Below are 20483 nucleotides of genomic sequence, written 5' to 3' on the forward strand. Positions count from 1 at the left end.
ATATCCATCCTCTGTTTCGTAAAACATTTTTTTCACTAATATTAACAATTAATATAGATATCCTGAAAAATTTAGTTATAGGAAAGTTTTAAAAAAATATCTTAGTGACCCCTGAAGATTGAACTTTCTTTATGATCTACGGGCCCACCCTCAAACCCACGGTTCGAATTCTTGTAATGCAGAGCCAACCCTCTTTTCCTTAGTAGAGAAAAAGAAGCATGTTTTCAACACCCAAAGAAGGTCGCAGGTTGTAGCGACCGAAACACTGTGCTAATAATACTGAAAGTGAGTATAATAGTCCGATTAATCAACATAGCATAAGCATCTCTGATGCTGTCTTGATTTATCATTTCTTTAAAATTCATGCTTATCACTTTGTGCACTGTGTTTCTTTCTGCGAACTGACCTTTACGTTTAAAAAAAAAATATTTTTAATTGAACTCTCCTATAAATAAGAACGCATTCCATTTGTTCCGAAAACCTTTCTCGGCTGACAATGAACAAGATCTGAAAAAGATTTAAATACAGTAGTTAGAATTCCATTAATCATGGGGCTCTTCTATCTCGTAGTACCAGAACAGATACAAGATTTTACTCCTAGCCAAAAGGATCCCTTTGTCAGTATAATCGAAAAAATGATTTCATGAGAGATACAGCAAGTGAAAAGGGAAGTATTGAAAATAAGAACCCAGATCATCATCATCTCCATCTATAATATAAATCTCACCTGTCTGTTTAAATGTATGTAGGTATCTATGTATGTCTATATGTATGTATGTATGTATGTATGTATGTATGTATGTATATTTATATGTCTGCCTAAACCTTTCGATAGAGGCGACGGATTTTCACGAGATCGATATTGCTTTGAACTCGAGACTTTGGACAATAAATATCGAAAAATTGGCTAAAAACATTAATTCCATCACCCTCAACTGGGCAGTTTTCTACAGGAAAGGGTCGCTTTTTTCGCCAATATTTTCGAAAATTATGCCTCCTTCCGCTTGACTAGCCTTAATTTAAACCTTTACTTCTGGTTTGGCGATGGCCGCAACGGCAAACACGTCACATTTTTTTTCACGTTCTTTTCCTCCTTCGTGTACGGGTTCGAGCCTGCTAGCATACAACCGCTTTTATTTTATTTTTGCTCAACACACAACTCTAAACACCGGGGCAACGCCGAGCACCTAGGCTAGTCTATAATATAAATCTTACTTGTCTGTTTAAATGTATGTATGTATGTATGTATGTCTCGTTAAAACTTTCGACAGAGGCCACAGATTTTCACGAGATCGGTATCGTTTGGAAGCTCGACCTTTCGGACGACAAACATCGAAAAATTGGCTAAAAACATTAATCCCTTCACCCTCAACTGGATACTTTTACTACAGGGAGGGGTCGCTTTTTCGCCGATATTTTCGAAACTCATCCCTCTCTTTTCGCTTGACACGCCTTAATTTAAATATTTGTCACTTCCGGTTTGGCGATAGGCGCAACAGCAAAGAAGTCACGTTTTTTTTTTTCACGTTCTTTTCCTCCTTCGCAGTACGGGTTCGAGCCTGCTTACCTACTACCACTATTTTTTTGTTTTTTTTTTCTCAACACCCACCTCCAAACACCTGGGCAACGCCTGGCACCCAGACTTGATTCTATTGTTGGCATTGGTTTCTCTGATATTCTTCGTATATATATATATATATATATATATATATATATATATATATATATATATATATATATATATGAGCAAACAGTTAATAAAATATGTTAAAAATCACTTTGAAATGAGTTAAAAACATATTTAATCTGAAAAGGAAACACTAGATAAATGGATAGTCCTTAATCCGCGGAGTTTCGAAGAAATACTCTCCTTCTCATCAGAGAGTAGGAATTAGCAAAATGCGGGATCGGATTTTGCATGCAGAAGTATTGACACACCGGTTTTCGCCAGACCACCGAAGTTAAGCAACGTTGAGTCTGGCCAGTACCAGATAGGTGACCATTTGGGAACGTTAGGCGCTGTGTGTACCGCGCCGAGTCGTAGAAATTTCCAGAAATTTCCTAATGAACCGCCCCCTTAAGTAAACACTTCAGCAAATCTCCTCACTAAATGAATGTATTTGCAATAACCCTTATCCCTGAGTGGCTTCCGGGCCTTGATAAGTGGTGATCACTGTGTAAAAAAAAAAAAAAAAAAAAAAAAAGATGCACCCCCAGTCTTGGTTAAGACATGCATCTAGGAGAAAGAAACTCTGATGTAAAAACCCGTGTTGTACTGTGTGCTTTGTCTTGTGTTGTACTGTGTGCTTTGTCTTGTGTTGTACTGTGTGCTTTGTCTTGTGTTGTACTGTGTGCTTTGTCTTGTGTTGCTTTGTCTTAATAAAAGAACCTCGAGGTACCTTTCGTCTGACCCTTGTCAAGAGACAAGTGTCGGACGAAATGTACCTCGAGGTTCTTTTTTTTTAATTTTATTTTAGTCGAATAGTCTTTTGACTATTTTTAGTGTCTATTTTTTTCTCCCTGCATCGATCTTCCCCCAAATTCTAATGACTCCACTTATCCTTTGAAAATATTATGCAGATATTACTAAATAGAACGGCGTACCTCCTTTGGATTTTTTTTTCTAATTTTCGTATTGTGCTTTCTGTATTTTTTGACGAATTGTTACAAATAGGATCCGCATGTTTCTTTTCTTTCGTTATTTCGCGATCACTTTCAACCGAATGGCCCAGTCGTCGTTTAGCGGTTATATTAGCTAAGCTTAAAAATGTGTGGCAATTGATAATTTTTAAATACGTACGAGTATCGAAAGCTGTCTGTGAAATCGTGGCCACGTGTTAAAGGCGTGGCTAATTAAATGCATGAACTGTATTAAAAAAGGTTAAGCTAATATTTCCAAAATGGTAAAAATTAAAATGTACAAATAACAGAATTATAGATAGAGATTGTCCACATCGCCGCCAAACTGATACATTAACAATTTGGATGTTTTTTGTATACAACCTTACACTATATGCATAATCATACATAATCCCGAATTCTCAGCATACATTCTTTATTTTACAGTACAATTATTTAAAAAAATTCACTAACTTTAAATGATCATATTTCCGATATTATTTATCTTAATACGTACTAACACTATTCGATTTTATATTTCTATGTTTCTCGATCATGTGGTATTATTAAAATCACCAACTTTCCGATTTATGTAAAAACCTTCTAAACAAATTTTCATACAATCACAGCGCAATCGTGGTACATAGGTGCAAAAGATCAAACTTACTTAACTGGCACTCGGATTTGAAAAACAAAATAATATTTCAGTTTCTTTTTTTTTAATATCTATCTATCTATCTATCTATCTATCTATCTATCTATCTTGTTTTCGCCAGAAAGAATTATAATGCAGCTGAAGTTTGGATTCCGTCAGTGACAGACGCAAAACGTTGGGACCCAATCGCAGTCGTCGGCGAACGTAAAAGTTGGTATCGGGAGACTGTTGCGGACGGTCGCAAAAAGTTAAAATCAATACCCCGAAGAAAACAGATCGCTTGCTTCAACTCTCGAGTTGGGAATTTGGAAACCGTTGCGGACGGCCTCACAAAGTTGTAATCTCAACTTTGTCAAGAACGGTTCTCAAATTAAAATCCTATTTTTAAAATTTTTTTTTTATAAAAAAGACTTCTTATTCGCCTATTTCATACAGCGTCCAGTTTTAGCACAACGGCGCTGCCAGTAACAACGCCGCCGACAGAGAACTAGAAGAGAAGATTCACCAGTAGATGTAGCCGACGACATATTAACTCCTTGATCAAAAAGGGGATGGATCCATCATTTTGCCTGGTTCACACACAGGTAGCTAGTTTCTGTGCTCAGGACGTAATAATCGTTGAAGAAACGTCCCGAAGACACGGGCAAAACAAGCTATACTTCCCGGAAACCGATAGTATTGAAGCGACGATGAGCGGCGATAAAGAACTCACGTATATGAAGAATATTAATTGATAAGAAAAACATAACATAAACGCAACCATTGAGGCTTAGATAGAAAATTTGACAACCTTGACAAAAAATAAACGACCTACTAAAAGGTGTCGAGGAGCCTGGTGAAGCTCTGGATAAACAAGATCGCCACCGAATATTTCTTTTGGGTTCTGAACGAGGCGTAGACCATCAAGTACGCCAACCACACGATTGACTCTCTGAAGGTTGCCATCGTGGAGGTGTTTACCGCTATATACAAGGACATAGTTTTTCCAAAGCGTGTGACTCATTTCGTGTTGAAATGGTCGTCTTCGATGGCGGTGGGTAAATCGAAAAATAATGAAGTATGTATCTTTAGCAGTTTTTAAATAAACTGTCATTTTTTTATATACAACTTTTGTTTTTATTGCCTACCTTGTTTTCTTTTTGCGGTGTAGTAATGGGATGATTCCGATATTTTCCCGATTCCAATACAATTATCGATTCGGTTCTAAATTACCGATTCCGATACAATTACCAATTCTGATTTTTTTCAAAACATTTATCTATGGAATTTTTTTTTTTTTTACATTTTCGCATCATCTTAAAAAACCATGTAAGATTGTGCACATATTTTCGCAAATGTAAAAATACACATGTGTGTATGGGGGGGGGGTGATCTATCGAATTAAATTTTACTGATAGTTCAAAATCCATAAATATTTATTATCTTATCATTTTTACCAGCATTGGAAAATGAAGTTAAAAAAACAAAAATAAAAACAATTAAAAGAATCGTTTTTAACATCGGAAAATAGGAACAATTTTTTTTTCGATTCTGGTACGTACAAGAGTGATTCCGGATTCCGATTCTCATATATATATATATATATATATATAGTTATATATATATATATATATATTCTCATATATATATATATATATATAGTTATATATATATATATATATATATATATATATATATATATATATATATATATATATTAGTCCTCGCGTGAAAGAGCAGGACACAAAATGTTTTAAATAATAATAATGATAGAATAACAATAACAAAGACTTTCGCTGGCGAGGACTACTATTGACCGTAACCAGTTATACAGTCCTTAAAAACATTACATTTCATCTAGCAATTAATGATATCGATATAAAATTTTCAATGATTTTTTTTTCAAAAGTGCAACAGAATGTACATTACATAACATAAATCTAATGTATTTTTTTTTGCTTCAATTTAAATTAATTTTTATACCTTACTTTGTAAAATTTATAAAAGTGCACTTTGAAGATAAATAAATTTCAAATTGAATCTTGTACCTTTATTTTTAAAGCCTATAGTAAACACATTTTGTTTAACAATTTTCATGTCTTGGATGAAATGCTTTTCTAACTTGTATATATATATATATATATATATATATATATATATATATATATATATATATATATATATACTTGCAAAAACAAAAGCAACAAGGAGAAAGATAAAATCATATTTGTATTTTTTCGAATATTACAATTGTTTCGATATCAACCAGACAATTTTCAGTTTTATGTCATTTAAAAATTTTCGTAGAAAACATCTCATTAGATAAGTTGAAAAAAATACAGGTTTAATACGTATCTTAACACATTGTCATTCTGTTATTAACTGTTTCTAGCAGTGTGTACGGTCTCATCGTGCTTTTAATGAATCAACAACCGGTGCTGGAGAAATATTTTTATGGCAACCTATTTTCGTATATTTGTTCTAAATTACAGCGAGAATTGTTAAATATTGACTTGTTTTTTTGTAATATTCGAAAAAATATAAATATAATGTTATCTTTCTCCTTGTTGTTTTGGTTTTGCAAGTATATATGAATGTTCGATTACAGAAATGCCAATCACGTTGCTTAATAATAGAGTCAATTTACATAGCTTAAATTCTTTTTGATATATGTACATTGCCATTAGCTAATAGATTTTTATATATTAAACCTTTTGGAAAAATCTTTAATATATATATATATATATATATATATAATATAAAGCTGAATGTGTGTGTGTCTAGTCACCAATAGGCTCCTATATGGTTGACTATTTTAAAAAACTGATTGCATATAATGATAGAAGATATATCGAGACACAGGAATGGGTATGTTTGATCTGGCAGAACAGTGGTTCATTAAATTGTGGGGTCTGCGTACGCGCCTGGTCCACAAAGTATGGAAATAAACATTAAAAAAAACCTTTACAAGTTTTTTTGATATAGATGTACATAATAATACTTTGATAAGTATGTTTTAACTTAAATAGGGATGGTATAATAAAATTGTGGGGTCTGCGTTCGCGCCTGGCCTCCATAGAATGGAAATAGATACAAACTTTAATAAAGACTATTCATATCTATCTGCGTAAGTATGCTTTCATAATTATGTTTCAGTTTGAAGAAATATGGTATAATAAAATTATGAGGTGTTCGTTCGCGTCTGACCTCTATAGAATGGAAATATGTCACAAAGTTTAACAAGGTTTTTAATATAGATCCACAGAATATTGTGATAAGTGTTTCAGTGTGAACAGGTATGGTATAATAAATTATGGGGTTTATCTATATCCATTTTATTTTTACTTTCATCATATTTTACTTTGGTTTTGATACCCCCAAGTTCGAAGCTATCTCTTTACAACCCTTCCTTTTCATAACCTATCATACTTTCACAAATCAGAGTCCATTTTCTGTAGGCTGTTTTTGAACACAGTCAACAACGGGTACTTTTGCTAGTATATATATATATATATATATATATATATATATATATATATATATATATATATATATATACGCACACACACACACATACACACACACACATATATGAAATGCGTATTAGATACTTCTACGCTTCTATAAAGAGAACACAAACCCTAACGTGAATATATATATATATATATATATATATATATATATATATATATGTATGTATGTATGTATGTATGTATGTATATATAATTTTTTCCCCTATATAAACAACGTCGCAGGTGACAAGAGCCAGCCATGACAACCAACAAATTGGAAGTCCAAGACTCGAGTTTCGCCATCATTTGGCTCATCAGTTAGACATATCCGAAGTCGGGATATATATATATATATATATATATATATATATATATATATATATATATATATATATATATTAGCAAAACAATATATATTGCTAACTGAATCTGAAATGTATTTTATTGGATTTTACTATGTAATTAGATTATTATTATTAAAAAACAAAACAAACAAAAGATAAACAAGGATCATTTTAGCATATTGCGCTATTATAAAGTATCTTTCATTTTTCTTTTACTATTTAGCATCTGGACAGTATCCGTGACGATGAGATTGACCATGTAAAAGAACACCACTTCGTGGAGAACATAGAACATATTGTACCACAATTCAAAGAGTCCATCATCCATAACGTGTCTCTCAGCGAATTTCGGGTAAGTGTTGTACCTTTTCTTTTTTCTTTTTTTTTTTTTTTTTAAATATTTGTTAGTACAAATAAGTTATAATAAGGAGAAGAAATAACGAGACGTCACTGAGCTACAGGAACCATTTTTATTATTTCCTAAAGGGACGTAACTCGTACAGCTAAACAACAAAACAGGGTAAGATAATCCATATCATGACATCCCTATTTCATTAAAGAAATGTATGTTCATGCAGAGTTTGCTGGAAGGGGTTTCAGTTATGAACTTTACCTATAGGTCGTGCTTTTTTTTTTTGGAGGGGGGGGTGAAGGAGGTTACGACACGATCCGATCTCGTGATTGTTCCAGATGATTTGCTGTTGGTGGACTGTGCTTTATGTGTGAATATCTGTGTGTTTCTGCAGAGGGAGTGCAGATGCTAGTATGTGTGTTGAGAGTTTCTGCAAGTTTGGAATATTGGGTGGAGGTGTAAGCTGAATGTGATACGGGGGTGTATTATGCAAAAACGTATGTGTTGTATTGGAGATGTGGGCATCTTCTTTTAGATGCCTGCAGTTTCTGCGAAGAAACTGTCCTGTTGGGTCTTCAACAATATAAGATCGCGATTCAGTGTAAGTTTGTCTGGCGACCGCTGGAGTCCATCTTTTCGTGTCCTGGTCCTGTACTCGCACCCGTTGTCCTGCGCTAAGATTAGGGAAATCTTTAGCACGTTTATCACGTCTTTCCTGCAACAAATCTCTCTGTAGTAGGCGATCCTAAGTTTCATCTTTTCGGACATTTTGGTCGATGCATTTTGTAGGGAGATTGCTGACCAGTTTACGATTAAATAGTAGTCTTCCCAGGAATTAGACATGGTAGGGGCGGTAAAATTTAATTATGGAATATTACCGAAAAAAAGGAGAATCTTTACAGACAATATTTCACTCTCATTTCCGGCCAAAGATAATTTTGCCCACGTGTGTCCATAAAGACGCCATACTGAATTTACACCCGTGAACAGTGAGTTGTATACTATTTTTTCTTCTTCCTTGGATCACATTCTCTTATCGGGGAAAGAAAGACTAAGAGGATATAATTCTTGGTCATTCGGAAACGTAGCCGACAGACGCAATTCTGCTATAAATTAGGAGAAATTCCAAAAACAGATAAAACCTCAAGTTATTTTTTCAATTGTATGCTTCTGCTTACAAAAGTACTCGCAAAATGAAGCAGACAATATTGATGATTTTCTCGGAAGGTGCAGGCTTCAAGCCCATAAATGTAAGTTCAGAGATGAGTGTGAATTAGAAAAACGTGTGATTAATCAGATAATTGTGGGAACTAAATTTCCAGAGTTGCAAAAGCAACTGCTCAGCACAGCAAAAACGAGATCAAAAGTGCTAAATATGTGAGGCTTCAATTGACTACATGAAAAAAAAAAATGGATGAGCTACAAGGAAATGGTAACGTTCAGAACCATGTAGTTGATGAATTTGAGAAGATGTCGTTTTTTTTTTTGTTCAGTGCAGGGCCACGGAAAAAAATGAGCGCTTGGTCAGAAGCATTCATTACATTGGACGTTATACTACCAAACAGGAAAGGTGTTTACGAAGTGAAGATCAAGGTAAACACAGGTACAGAGGGAAATACACTCCGCTTGTGTACATTCTAGCATTTCCTTGTTGAAATATTTGTTTTAATCCATATCATGGCAGTAAGCACTGTGTTATTTTTAGTTCTTGCATTCCGGAATTATTCAGCTAGCAAACTGCAATAATTAGTGCCGTAAGTTATGGTCCATATTGAATATTACCGCCCTTAAATAGAAATTCTCCTGTCTATAACTAGCAGTAAATCGTTATCTATCTTTGTTCTATAATATTCCAAGTTATATATACGAAAATATATAATTATGTATATATATATGTTTAAAGAAAAAATAGAAAAAACCGAATGAAATTATTAAAAAATCAACGTTTCGTCCTTGTTTCAGAGGACATCTTCAGGATAATTGAAATAAAAATGTGATAAAAGAAAAAGTCATAGATCGTGCGAAAAAAGACAGTTTTTTAAAATCCAACCCATGTCGGGAAAGGACGAATATGTGTACGAACACATATTCGTCATCATTCGGTTTTTTCTATTTTTTCTTTAAACATAACGTCAACCACCGCTGGTATATTTTTTCATTCCTTATATATATATATATATATATATATATATATATATATATATATATATATATATATATATATATGTGTGTGTTTGTGTGTGTGTGTGTGTGTGTGTGCGTGCGCGTGTGTGTGTGTGCGTGAATGTACGGTTATGTGTGTGTATATGAACAGTTTACTATGATAAATATATTTTATTGCTTTTAGCAGTAAACTGTTCCACATTCTCCCACACACACACACGCACGCACACACACATATAATAGAGAAAGGTAGTTTGTTTGAAGCATTGCTAGTAAATAGATATGGAGGAGTATGAGAAGGCTATAGCAATGCAGTTCAGGAAACCGGCTGTTGTATTGGTGTGAAGTATGGACGTATGAACAAAAATGGACAAACGAAAGAAGGTCTTATTTGTTTTATTATTTTTTTTAATTTCGTATATTCATTTATTTTTCAAGATAATCAGAATATAAATCAGTAAATATGAACTTACTATTTGATATAATCTGGGTGGTGAAGGTCTTAATATCTCGAGAATATAATCTCTTTTTCAAAAGAAAAGGGGCCAAAGAATGTCCTTAAAAACGAAAAACATTGAAATATCATGAAGCGGAAATGGATGTGGGAATGGGTCAGCTGTAAAGCAGAAAAATGTTTCTATCTGCATAGCTTTCTTACAATGTTGGCATAATCTTACGCATGTACGTACGTATATACGCATGTATGCATGCATGGTTAGTATATGTATATATGTGTATATTTTATGTGGATAGATATTAATGCATAGACATGTATGAAACACTAGTGTCTGTAGGTATTAAAATAATGTATATATATATATATATATATATATATATATATATATATATATATGTGTGTGTGTGTGTGTGTGTGTGTGTGTGTGTGTGTGTATTGGAGGGTCGTTCCAAAAGTAAGGTCTTTGATTATTTTTACTCAAAACAAAAAACGTTAAAGAGATATGAAAACAGGAGTAATACAATTAAAACAAGCGACCTTTAGTGCCCCAGAATTTATTTTTCTGTATAGTCATCGCCATTCTTAATGCACTCTTGCCATCGATGAACGACGTCTCGGTTGTAAAAGTCTGGACAGCGTTTTGTCACTCACATCTCTGTCGCCACTCTGAAATTGACGAACCCATCTCCCCACCGTGCTCACATAAACTGCTATGGCTTCGTAGATGTTCAACAGACGCTAATGTATATTCATCGGTTCAATTTTTTCTGCATGGAAGAATTCAATGATGCATCTCTGCTTATGACAGACACCCAAAACAGGGGTTGCTTTAAAGTCTCACACCATCAATACCTGCAAGAAAGAGACGAAACTTTCAGTTCATGAATGCGCGCGTGTAGTCAGCATAACAATGCAATTTGTAGTCTTTTCTGATCCATTCGGCCGGATTAAAACTAGGAGACATTACTTTTAGAACGCCCTCGTAATATGTACACACTCATTAAATTTAATTAAAATATTATCAAATAGAAATTACATGGAAATCACCTAAATAGACATGTATACACACGCACATAATTATAGCATATATATATATATATATATATATATATATATATATATATATATATATATATATATATATATTTAGCCAGTAGAGTTTAGTTTCCTAGAAGTACATCCAATGAAACAACATGTGTCTACCAAAGAATGCTCAATGAATAAACAGAGCAGGTATATGAAATTTATTTATACAAACATTGATGGCTACATATGTGCATACATGTTTCTGTAATCACCCGCGTTGGGGGATTACGTCTTCAGGCCAAGAATTATCGTCGATAATTCTTGGCCTGAAGACGTAATCCCCCAACGCGGGTGATTACAGAAACATGTATCCACATATGTAGTCATATATATATATATATATATATATATATATATATATATATATATATATATATATATATATATATACTAGCATAGGTGCCCGGCGTTGGGCGGGTGTTTGGAGATGGGTGTTCAGCAAAAAAAAAAAAAGAGTGATAGTAGGAAGGCAGACTCGAACCCGTACCGCGGAGGAGGAAAAGAACGGGGAAAAACCTGATGTCTTTGCTGTTACAACCACCGCCAAACCGGAAATGAGGAAGGTTTAAATTAAGGCTAGACAATCGAAAACAGGGGATGACTTTCGAAAATATTAGTGAAAAAAGCGACCCCTTCCTGTAGAAAAGTGCCCAGTTGAAGGTTAAGAAATTAATGTTTTTAGCGAATTTTTCGGCATTTGTCGTCTGAATGGTCGAGCTTCAAAAAGATACTGATCTTGTGAAAATCCGTCGCCACTGTCGAAAGTTTAAGGCAGATATGAAAACATACATACATACATTTATATAATCGTAGCTCAAATTTTCGACCCAAACCGATTAAAAAGCTTGCCCTATCTCTGAATTCCCTTTATGTAAAGTTTCAAATGTTTAGACCAGAAATTGTCTGAGTAATTTGGTAGAGACCGCAGCGGTAAGGTTTTTTAAAACTTTGACCCCTCTTATCACGCCTTAACATTTATTGTTTTGGGCTCATATCAAGTTATTAAATTAGATCCTTAATTAACAATGCTCTAGTCCAGCACCTTACAGATGCTAAACTTCTGACCGACCAACAATATGGATTTAGACAAGCCCGTTCCACGGCAAACACTCTCACTGTAATCTCTGAACGCATATACCATTCACTGGACAAAGCGGGAGAGACCAGAGCGGTAGCTCTAGATATATCTAAGGCTTTTGACAGGGTATGGCATGAGGGTCTCCTTAGGAAGATTAGATCATACGGTATCACTGGTAGAATACTTAACATAATTAAATCCTTCTTAGATAAGAGAAAAATCCAGGTTGTCCTCGACGGTCGTACATCTAAACAATATGATATAAATACGGGAGTGCCCCAGGGATCTATCCTTGGACCTCTGCTGTTCCTGATATTCATAAATGACCTCCCCGACAAAATTGCCTCTGAGATGGGTATATATGCTGATGACACCACACTCTATAGAAGGCACGACAGCAAAACAAATGAACATATATCTAAAGTAATGGCAGAAACACTAGAGGATGACCTCCAATCAGTAGTGGAATAGGGACAAAAATGGATGGTCACGTTCAATGCCGCCAAGACTAAACTGGTTTCATTCAATAATTACAAGAAACCTTCTCTACCACCTATAGCAATGGCCAACGACTCTTTATCTGAGAGTATGTCTTTCAAGCTCCTTGGCCTAACGTTCACAGGAAACATGAGTTGGAACAGTTACATCGAGGGCATTGCCAGGGCCGCTGCGAGGAAGGTGGGCTGTCTCTACCGTGCTAGAAAACTTCTAACACCCGAAAGTATCCTGTACCTCTATAAGGCCACCATTCGCCCATGTATGGAGTATTGCTGTCATATTTGGGCTGGTGCATCGGCTACTAGTCTCTCGCTCCTTGACAGGGTTCAAAAGAGAGTCGCAAATCTGATAGGCCCCCACACTGTAGAGATCCCTAGATGTAAAAGATCTTTCTACTCCAGTAGTTTCTTCCCCAGAACTGCTAGACTTTGGAATTCCATTCCAGGTCACTGCTTCCCTAACTGTACTGACATGCAAAAGTTCAAGTGCAACGTGAACCAACATCTTGCTGCCCAAATCCCTACATAGTACCCCAGTAGATGTTTCCCCTGATAGTAGCCCCCTACACCAAAGTGGCAATGTGCCTTGTTTGGGGTGAAAATGTAATAATAAAAAAAAAGATCCATGTCCAAGGAACCTATATCTAAAATTTCAAGTGTTTATACCGAAAATTGTCGGAGTAGTTTGGTAGAGTTCTCTAAGGTCAGACACTTTCACTTATATATATATAGTAGTTTGGTAGAGTTCTCTAAGGTAGACACTTTCACTTATATATATATATATATATATATATATATATATATATATATATATGGCTGGTGCAAAAATAATGTCGGTTGTTGACGTTCAATTTCATTTAAAAAAACTGCATTATTTTTGCACCAAACTAACATATATATATATATATATATATATATATATATATATATATATATATATATATATATATATATATATAATGAACATATATATATATATATATATATATATATACATATGGTGATTGCTGCATCTTTCCAGATGATCATCGTCACATTGAGTTCTCCCAATCTTGTCGTTCATGCCATCTCAGATGACTGTGCACTCCCGCCGCAGATTTGCACATCTTGAAGCAGATGCGACATACAAATTGTGCAATTTCTATCGAGTTGGCTTCCTCTGGAGGTTGAAGGTTATTCCTATGAACCAGCAGTAGACTTGCAAATTTTTCTGCATGTTAAACATCGTTTGGTTCGGACTAATAGGTGCAAAGTTGCCCTGAACAGGAGTTTTGTGCGACTTAAGGTGGTTGACGTAGAACGCTTTTGACAAAAGCACTCGTTCACAAGTATGGCATTTCCAGCTCTGTGTGTCTGTGTGGTTAAGACCATCAATTAAACCTTTGCGAAGCTCTCGCTTCAGATTGCTGTGGGCATGCTTTCTTTTCTCTAGAGCATCACAACTTTCATGTACAAGCTTTCGCCACTTCGCAGAGTAAACACACACACACACACAATACACACACACACATATGTATATATATATATATATATATATATATATATATATATATATATATATATAAGGTGAAACGATAAAATTGTCACCCGAGGAAAGACGACCTAATTCCATTTCCGTTTGATGAAAACCGGTTTTCTTTTTGTTTTGTTTTCTGTTGCAGATCATCTACTAGTTGGTCATTTGTGTAGAACTCCCCAAAACGATAGGAGTCGTCTATTATGTTTGAAAATGAAACAATGTTCAACGAGCAAGATCGGAGATGCGCCGCTGTACAACTCATGCTCTCTACCGATTCAAGTTATGACAACAAGACCATTGCCAGCATCATCAAAATACATCGCTGAATTGCCACGAATAAGAGGAAGGTGCTCAGGGTGATGAAAACAAAGTTTCTGGCCATGGTTATGGTCTTTTGATGTGGTTTCAAGTGATAGCCACACCATGCCACCACATATCTTCGTAATCGGCTTGAAAGTCAACACCAAAGGGCACCTAGATGCGCCGAAGAGTGTGATGATCTCCTGCTGCTGACCCTGAGTGTGGCAGCAGGACTCGGCGTCAGCCCACAAGTCAAAAGAGACACAGGCTTGGCTTCAGAAGGAGTGCTACGAATTTGTACACTTCTCTCATTGCTTCATCTCCCCCCCCCCCACCTGAACCCGATTTCGTTTGGTCACTTGTCAAGAACATCACCAACATGACCTCCCATAACACCAAAGCCAGCCTGATCGCCGCCATCCGCCGAGTATTCGCCGAGCTTCCGCTGGCGGTTGTGTAAAAGGCATGATTGAGGCTGAAAGCGGCTACATTGAATAGATGTCAGCTCCAGTACATAATCAAGTTACCTGAATTGATTTTTTTTCAATAAAAATTTGAAAATAAAGCTTTTCTTTCCTTTAGGGCGATAATTTTATCGTTCCACCCTATATATATATATATATATATATATATATATATATATATATATATATATATATATATATACGTGTGTGTGTGTGTGTGTGTGTGCTTGCGTGCGTGTGTAAGAGTATTAAGTTAAACTCTATAAATTAAGATTTACAACAAAATTATTATTCGATAAAGAAATCGACGAGCATATAGAAATTTCTTTATTCCATGGAGTTTCAAAGACTGCCTTATTCTCTTCAGAGGAAAAATATTAGCAAAATATTATTTATAGCTGGAGTATGACTTTGCTGCTTAGCGCATAAAATGAAATTGCGAAATATGAGGCAAATCATATTTGCATAAAAGTTTATGAAAAAGTTTATGAAAAAGTTTATGAAAATACAGAATTACATAAGTGAAAGGATATTTAGATGGAGTCCAAGTAAATTCGTCAAAAAATAATTGGATAAATAAGAAACGGCGCAAAATCCGGATTTTATCCACCTGGATTTACAAGTTGAAGTTTTTTGCACGGATTTTTATTAAATTATTTTTTGGGATTTACTTGGACTGCATATAAATATTATTCCACCCATGCATGTCAGCATTTTCGTAAACGTTTTCATAACCCATGGGTGCACAAGTATGCGTTTCTGTTGTTAGTTCAACACTAACAGTTCAAAGTAGGTAGAAGAAATACGGTTTGGAGACCGGACTGGTTCTTTAAAAATGCCATTTCAACATTTAAATATCAAAAAATAGCAACAACAATGACAATAAAAACAAACTTTTGCAACCTGTCACAAATAAAAAAGAAATAACCGCCTGCACATGTTATCAATTAGTTAACATGACTAGCCGCTTACAACATCACAAAAAGTGGGCCGGACAACAATACTTCCACCATCACAATATTACAAATAAAATCAATATTCAACAAACATGCACCATACACAAGCAAAAAAAAAAAAAATAAAAATAAATAAAAATAAAAAAATAAAAAAATAAATAAATACAATTACAAAATTTATTCTGTCATCTTATCTAAAATTCTAACACACTAAAAGGTATTTCATTATATTTTACAAATTCGTAAGCGATCTGAAATCCACTTCTCTTATTATACTTTTGTAATTGTCATAAATAAAGACTTATTTTCTCTTGCGAATCAATGTCCCTGTTGGGCGATTTGGCTACGCACTAACCAATCACTTTGTAAGATATATTGATTCCATTTATCCCCTGAGGAACTTTTAACCCACTTTGGGAATCGCAATCGATCAACAGAGAACCCTAGAAGCAACGAGGAAAGATCCCACTCCCACCGTCTCTCTACTGTCCCTGTCAGCGTTGACGATCTTCGCCTGAGGATAACTGCTGATCGACCTTCGACAGCCCAAACAACTTTCAACTCTCCATTTTCCTCACTCGGACACTGTCTACCTTTCTTTCATGTAAAAAAAACCTTTCGTTGTATAACGTTACATGTTACGTGTCCACACTCGGAACCCGCACGTTGTATGCAGACAATTGCAAGGAAACAAAAACAGGTAAAGAATTCGATTCATTTTTTTTCAATGAAACAACAGACATTTATTTACAGGTACTTTCCAGAATAACGCCTTGTCTCTTGTTCAAAAGTCTTCTCGTATTCCAATGGGCTTAACAAGACTCTGCCATGTCGAACATATGGTATTTTGTCTTTGTCCGACCATGTTTCGAACACGCCTTTTCCTGTAGCTTTCGGTTCACGTGTCTCTATTTATCTCTGTTCTCTGTAACCTCCAGGGTCGATGTTTTTCTTTCTTTATAATCTCCTTCCTTCCACCCTCCTCGTTTTGACGCCACCCCGAACACAGCTCGGTCATTTGCATACGTTGTTTTAATCATTTGCATACGTTGGCTCTTGCTGCTCTTGCTGCTGCTATGCGTGCGTCCGTACTATGTTACGATTGTGTTAAAATAGGTTTTGTTTTTCCTTCCGCGTAAGGGTTTCCTTTACTGCTAATAAATAGATTTGCATCTTACATATCCATGCTATATGTTGACAACAACTCTACAATCGTCCAAATTTTGCTCTAATTTTTCTTTGTTTCGTCTTAACAGAACACTCCACACCGTATGCGCAAGAGCACTCTCAAATAACACTACAGTTTCTTTTTTTATTTTATTTTATTTTATTTATTTATTTTTTTTACTAATTACAGTTTAAAGATTCGACAATTGTGCATTAAAATAAACAACCAAAAATAAAAAAAAGGAGGAAAATTAATTTACAACAAATAACTTTTAAAAAACGCGATTTTAAAAATTATTTTCTATCGATTTACATAGCCTTTCATTTATTGAAACAACCATTTAAAGTGTTTTTCTTTTTTAAAGATCTTGTATCGCTGTCTCGAGGGTTTGTAAAAACGGACTTAAGATGCGCAATCGCGTTAAACATCATATAAAATACATCGCCATTTTGAATCCCTCTTTTTTTACAAGTCTCTGAGACAATAATACAAGCTCTAACACACACACACACACACACACACACACACACACACACACACACACACACACACACAAAACTTTTAAAAAGTGTTTATGCTCCCTTACTAAAGACCCATCATTATAAAGGAAAGTTCAAGGGCAAGTGGAGTAATCCAAGGCATATTATGTCTTATTTAAAATTCTTATTGTTGAAAACTGAGAATAAAATATTACGATCAGTTATCTCTTTAATTATTTCTCCGTCTTTACCCGTTACCGTGAAAAAATGCGAATATTGGATGTTGACTATTGGATGTTGACTATTGGATACTCTCATTCCACAAACATAGGCAAAGTATAGTTAGACAACGCAAGCGAATCCCACATGCTTGCCAGTACGCACATGTCGGCAACAAAAGACGACAAAAGATGGTCAGTTAACACTTTGTGTACTGGAGGGGGCCCTAGAGTTCCCAGTGAGTCGTGTAGTATTAAATATGTTTGTTTATTTACGTGAAAAATACCTATATTGACTGACTTTAATCATCAGAGGTTTATGCTATTCACATGCATTAATAGTTTAGGATAATTAATTTCAATGAAACTACAACCAAAAATATACCTTAAAAATACTACCAGACTTCTGTATGTCTACTTAATTTCTATTTTGTTTCGGTGCAATTCTAAAACCCTTATATTTTCCAAAGTAAGATCATTCGACATAATTTACATATCAAGTAATTGTTCCATAATATTATTTTTGATGGAATTAATTAATTAAAATTTTTTTTTATCGCAAATGCATTTAGTTGCTTGTATTGTTTGTTTAATTACGAAGAAATGTGTTTGTTTTTAAACATCTTTTACTTCTTACACACCTATAAGAAAAAAAAAATCACAATATATACAAAAACAATAACGGTTTTTATCCCAAAAAGGCCTGGAAAATACACATGTATAAAGTTTGGCGATTCTGAGTGCATACATTGTTTTTTTGTTGTTTTTTAAATTTTTTTTATTTATTACATTTTCACCCCAAACAAGGCACATTGCCACTTTGGTGTAGGGGGCTACTATCAGGGGCAGCAACTACTGGGGCACTATGTATGGATTTGGGCAGCAAGATGTCGGTTCACGTTACGCTTGAACTTCTGCATGTCAGTACAGTTAGGGAAGCAGGAACCTGGAATGGAATTCCAGAGTCTAGCGGTTCTGGGGAAGAAACTACTGAAGTAGAAAGATCTTTTACATCTAGGGATCTCTACTGTGTGGGGTGGGATTTAGCTGCCTGTCGGGTTTGTCGAGGGTGTCTACGTCGTGGGGAGAATTGGGTCCGTGTGAACCGAATTGGCTTTCTAGGTAATTTTGAACGCCCAATGCACGCAGAGTTAAACACTAATTTTGATCTTTTAATCTGTATAATAATATGCTAAGGCAATTTCATGTTTGTGCGTACGGTATTAGTCGTCCCCGATTTTTCAAATGTGCGATCGCCAAATCACCGAAGACACAATGCAAAAAATCATATTTTAAAACTAGGTAATTTTGAACACCTTGTCAACGAAAGGTTAAATATGTATTTATAACACAGTTGTCTTCACAAACTATAACATATCAAAAAATAAACATGTAAACAGTTAATAAAAATCCCCCTAATTATAACAAAGATAAAAAAGCCATGTGAAGCACATAGAAATTATTTCTTATTGTAATGCATCTTCGTCATATAGCTGTTCGTATTATTGATATGGTTTTACGACATACCAACCTTTTTCGGATTATTTAACGCTGAATCCGATCATTTTCGTAAAAAAGGTTTTATGTTTCAAGTTTTTTTTTAATACCTTTAAATATTCATGGTGTTTTGATCGGTTGTTTAGTTTTACGTGGTTTCAACCCTCTTCGGATTATTTCATGCCGAATTACGGGTATTTTGGTAAAAGTTTTATGCTTCGAGTTCGATTTTACTTCGTTATTGTGGCGAAATTCGAGAATTGAAATATTAAATTTTAAGTGAAATCAATGGTATCTACTGAATTGCCATGTTGCAGTAATGAAAATATTCAAAACATTACGAAAAACGATAAGGTTGAAAATTAATTATTAATGAAAATAGTTTTCGGAAACAATTAGCAGAAAATTGAGTTTGCAAAAAAAAAAAAAATAAATAAATAAAAATAAATAAATAAATAAAAGCTGGAGAGTTCTAATTATAACAAAAGAGAGGTAAATATTTTCTGAAAACTGAAAATATTTGGCCAATTTAGCAAAACTTAATTTTCACTAATTGTCTCCGAAAACTATTTTCGTTAATATTTAATTTTTCTACCTTATCGTTTTTAGTAATCTTTGGAAATTTTCATCACTGCGACATGACAATTTAGTAGATAAGATTGGTTACACTTGAAATTCAATATTTCAGTTTTCGTTTAAAATAAATAAATATACTAGCATAATCGAAGATGGCGCCATACTTACACCGGAAGTTGGTTATTAGTAGGTTATTATTATTAGCATATTCTCTTCATTTTTTTTGTTGACTCTGGAGTATGTATCCGTTGAAATCTTATATGTTTTTATATAGAGTGATGTGGTTCTCCGTTGATTAACTGTGTCTTACTGTGTAGGAGATATATACTCGAGAGTCAAAACAATGATGAGAATATTCTGTTTTCCTATTGCCCATGACGAAAAAATATGTAAAAATGTGTTTTTCCTCTTTTACCCGGTATTACTAAATTGCTTTTAACTTCAAAACGTTATTTAATGCCGTAATCTAATCTAATATATCTACCTATACTCCTATATATTTTATTATTATAGTAAAATTTTTTAATTATTATAGTAAAAAAATAACTATGACAGCCCCTTTAA

At 34.4% G+C, this 20483-nt stretch overlaps 1 protein-coding gene across 1 annotated transcript in view; it reads left to right on the forward strand.

Moving 5' to 3' along the window:
• LOC145256216 (uncharacterized) overlaps positions 1 to 20483 on the forward strand; it is a 61625-nt gene that overhangs the window by 5246 nt on the left and 35896 nt on the right. Inside the window, exon 2 of the mRNA XM_080114833.1 lies at positions 7333 to 7461. Within this exon, the coding sequence (XP_079970959.1) occupies positions 7333 to 7461 (129 nt within the window). The remainder of the gene's footprint in view (positions 1 to 7332; positions 7462 to 20483) is intronic.

Source organism: Euprymna scolopes, chromosome 32 (assembly GCF_053919585.1).
Source record: "Euprymna scolopes isolate OS-2025 chromosome 32, ASM5391958v1, whole genome shotgun sequence".
NCBI lineage: Eukaryota > Metazoa > Mollusca > Cephalopoda > Sepiida > Sepiolidae > Euprymna > Euprymna scolopes.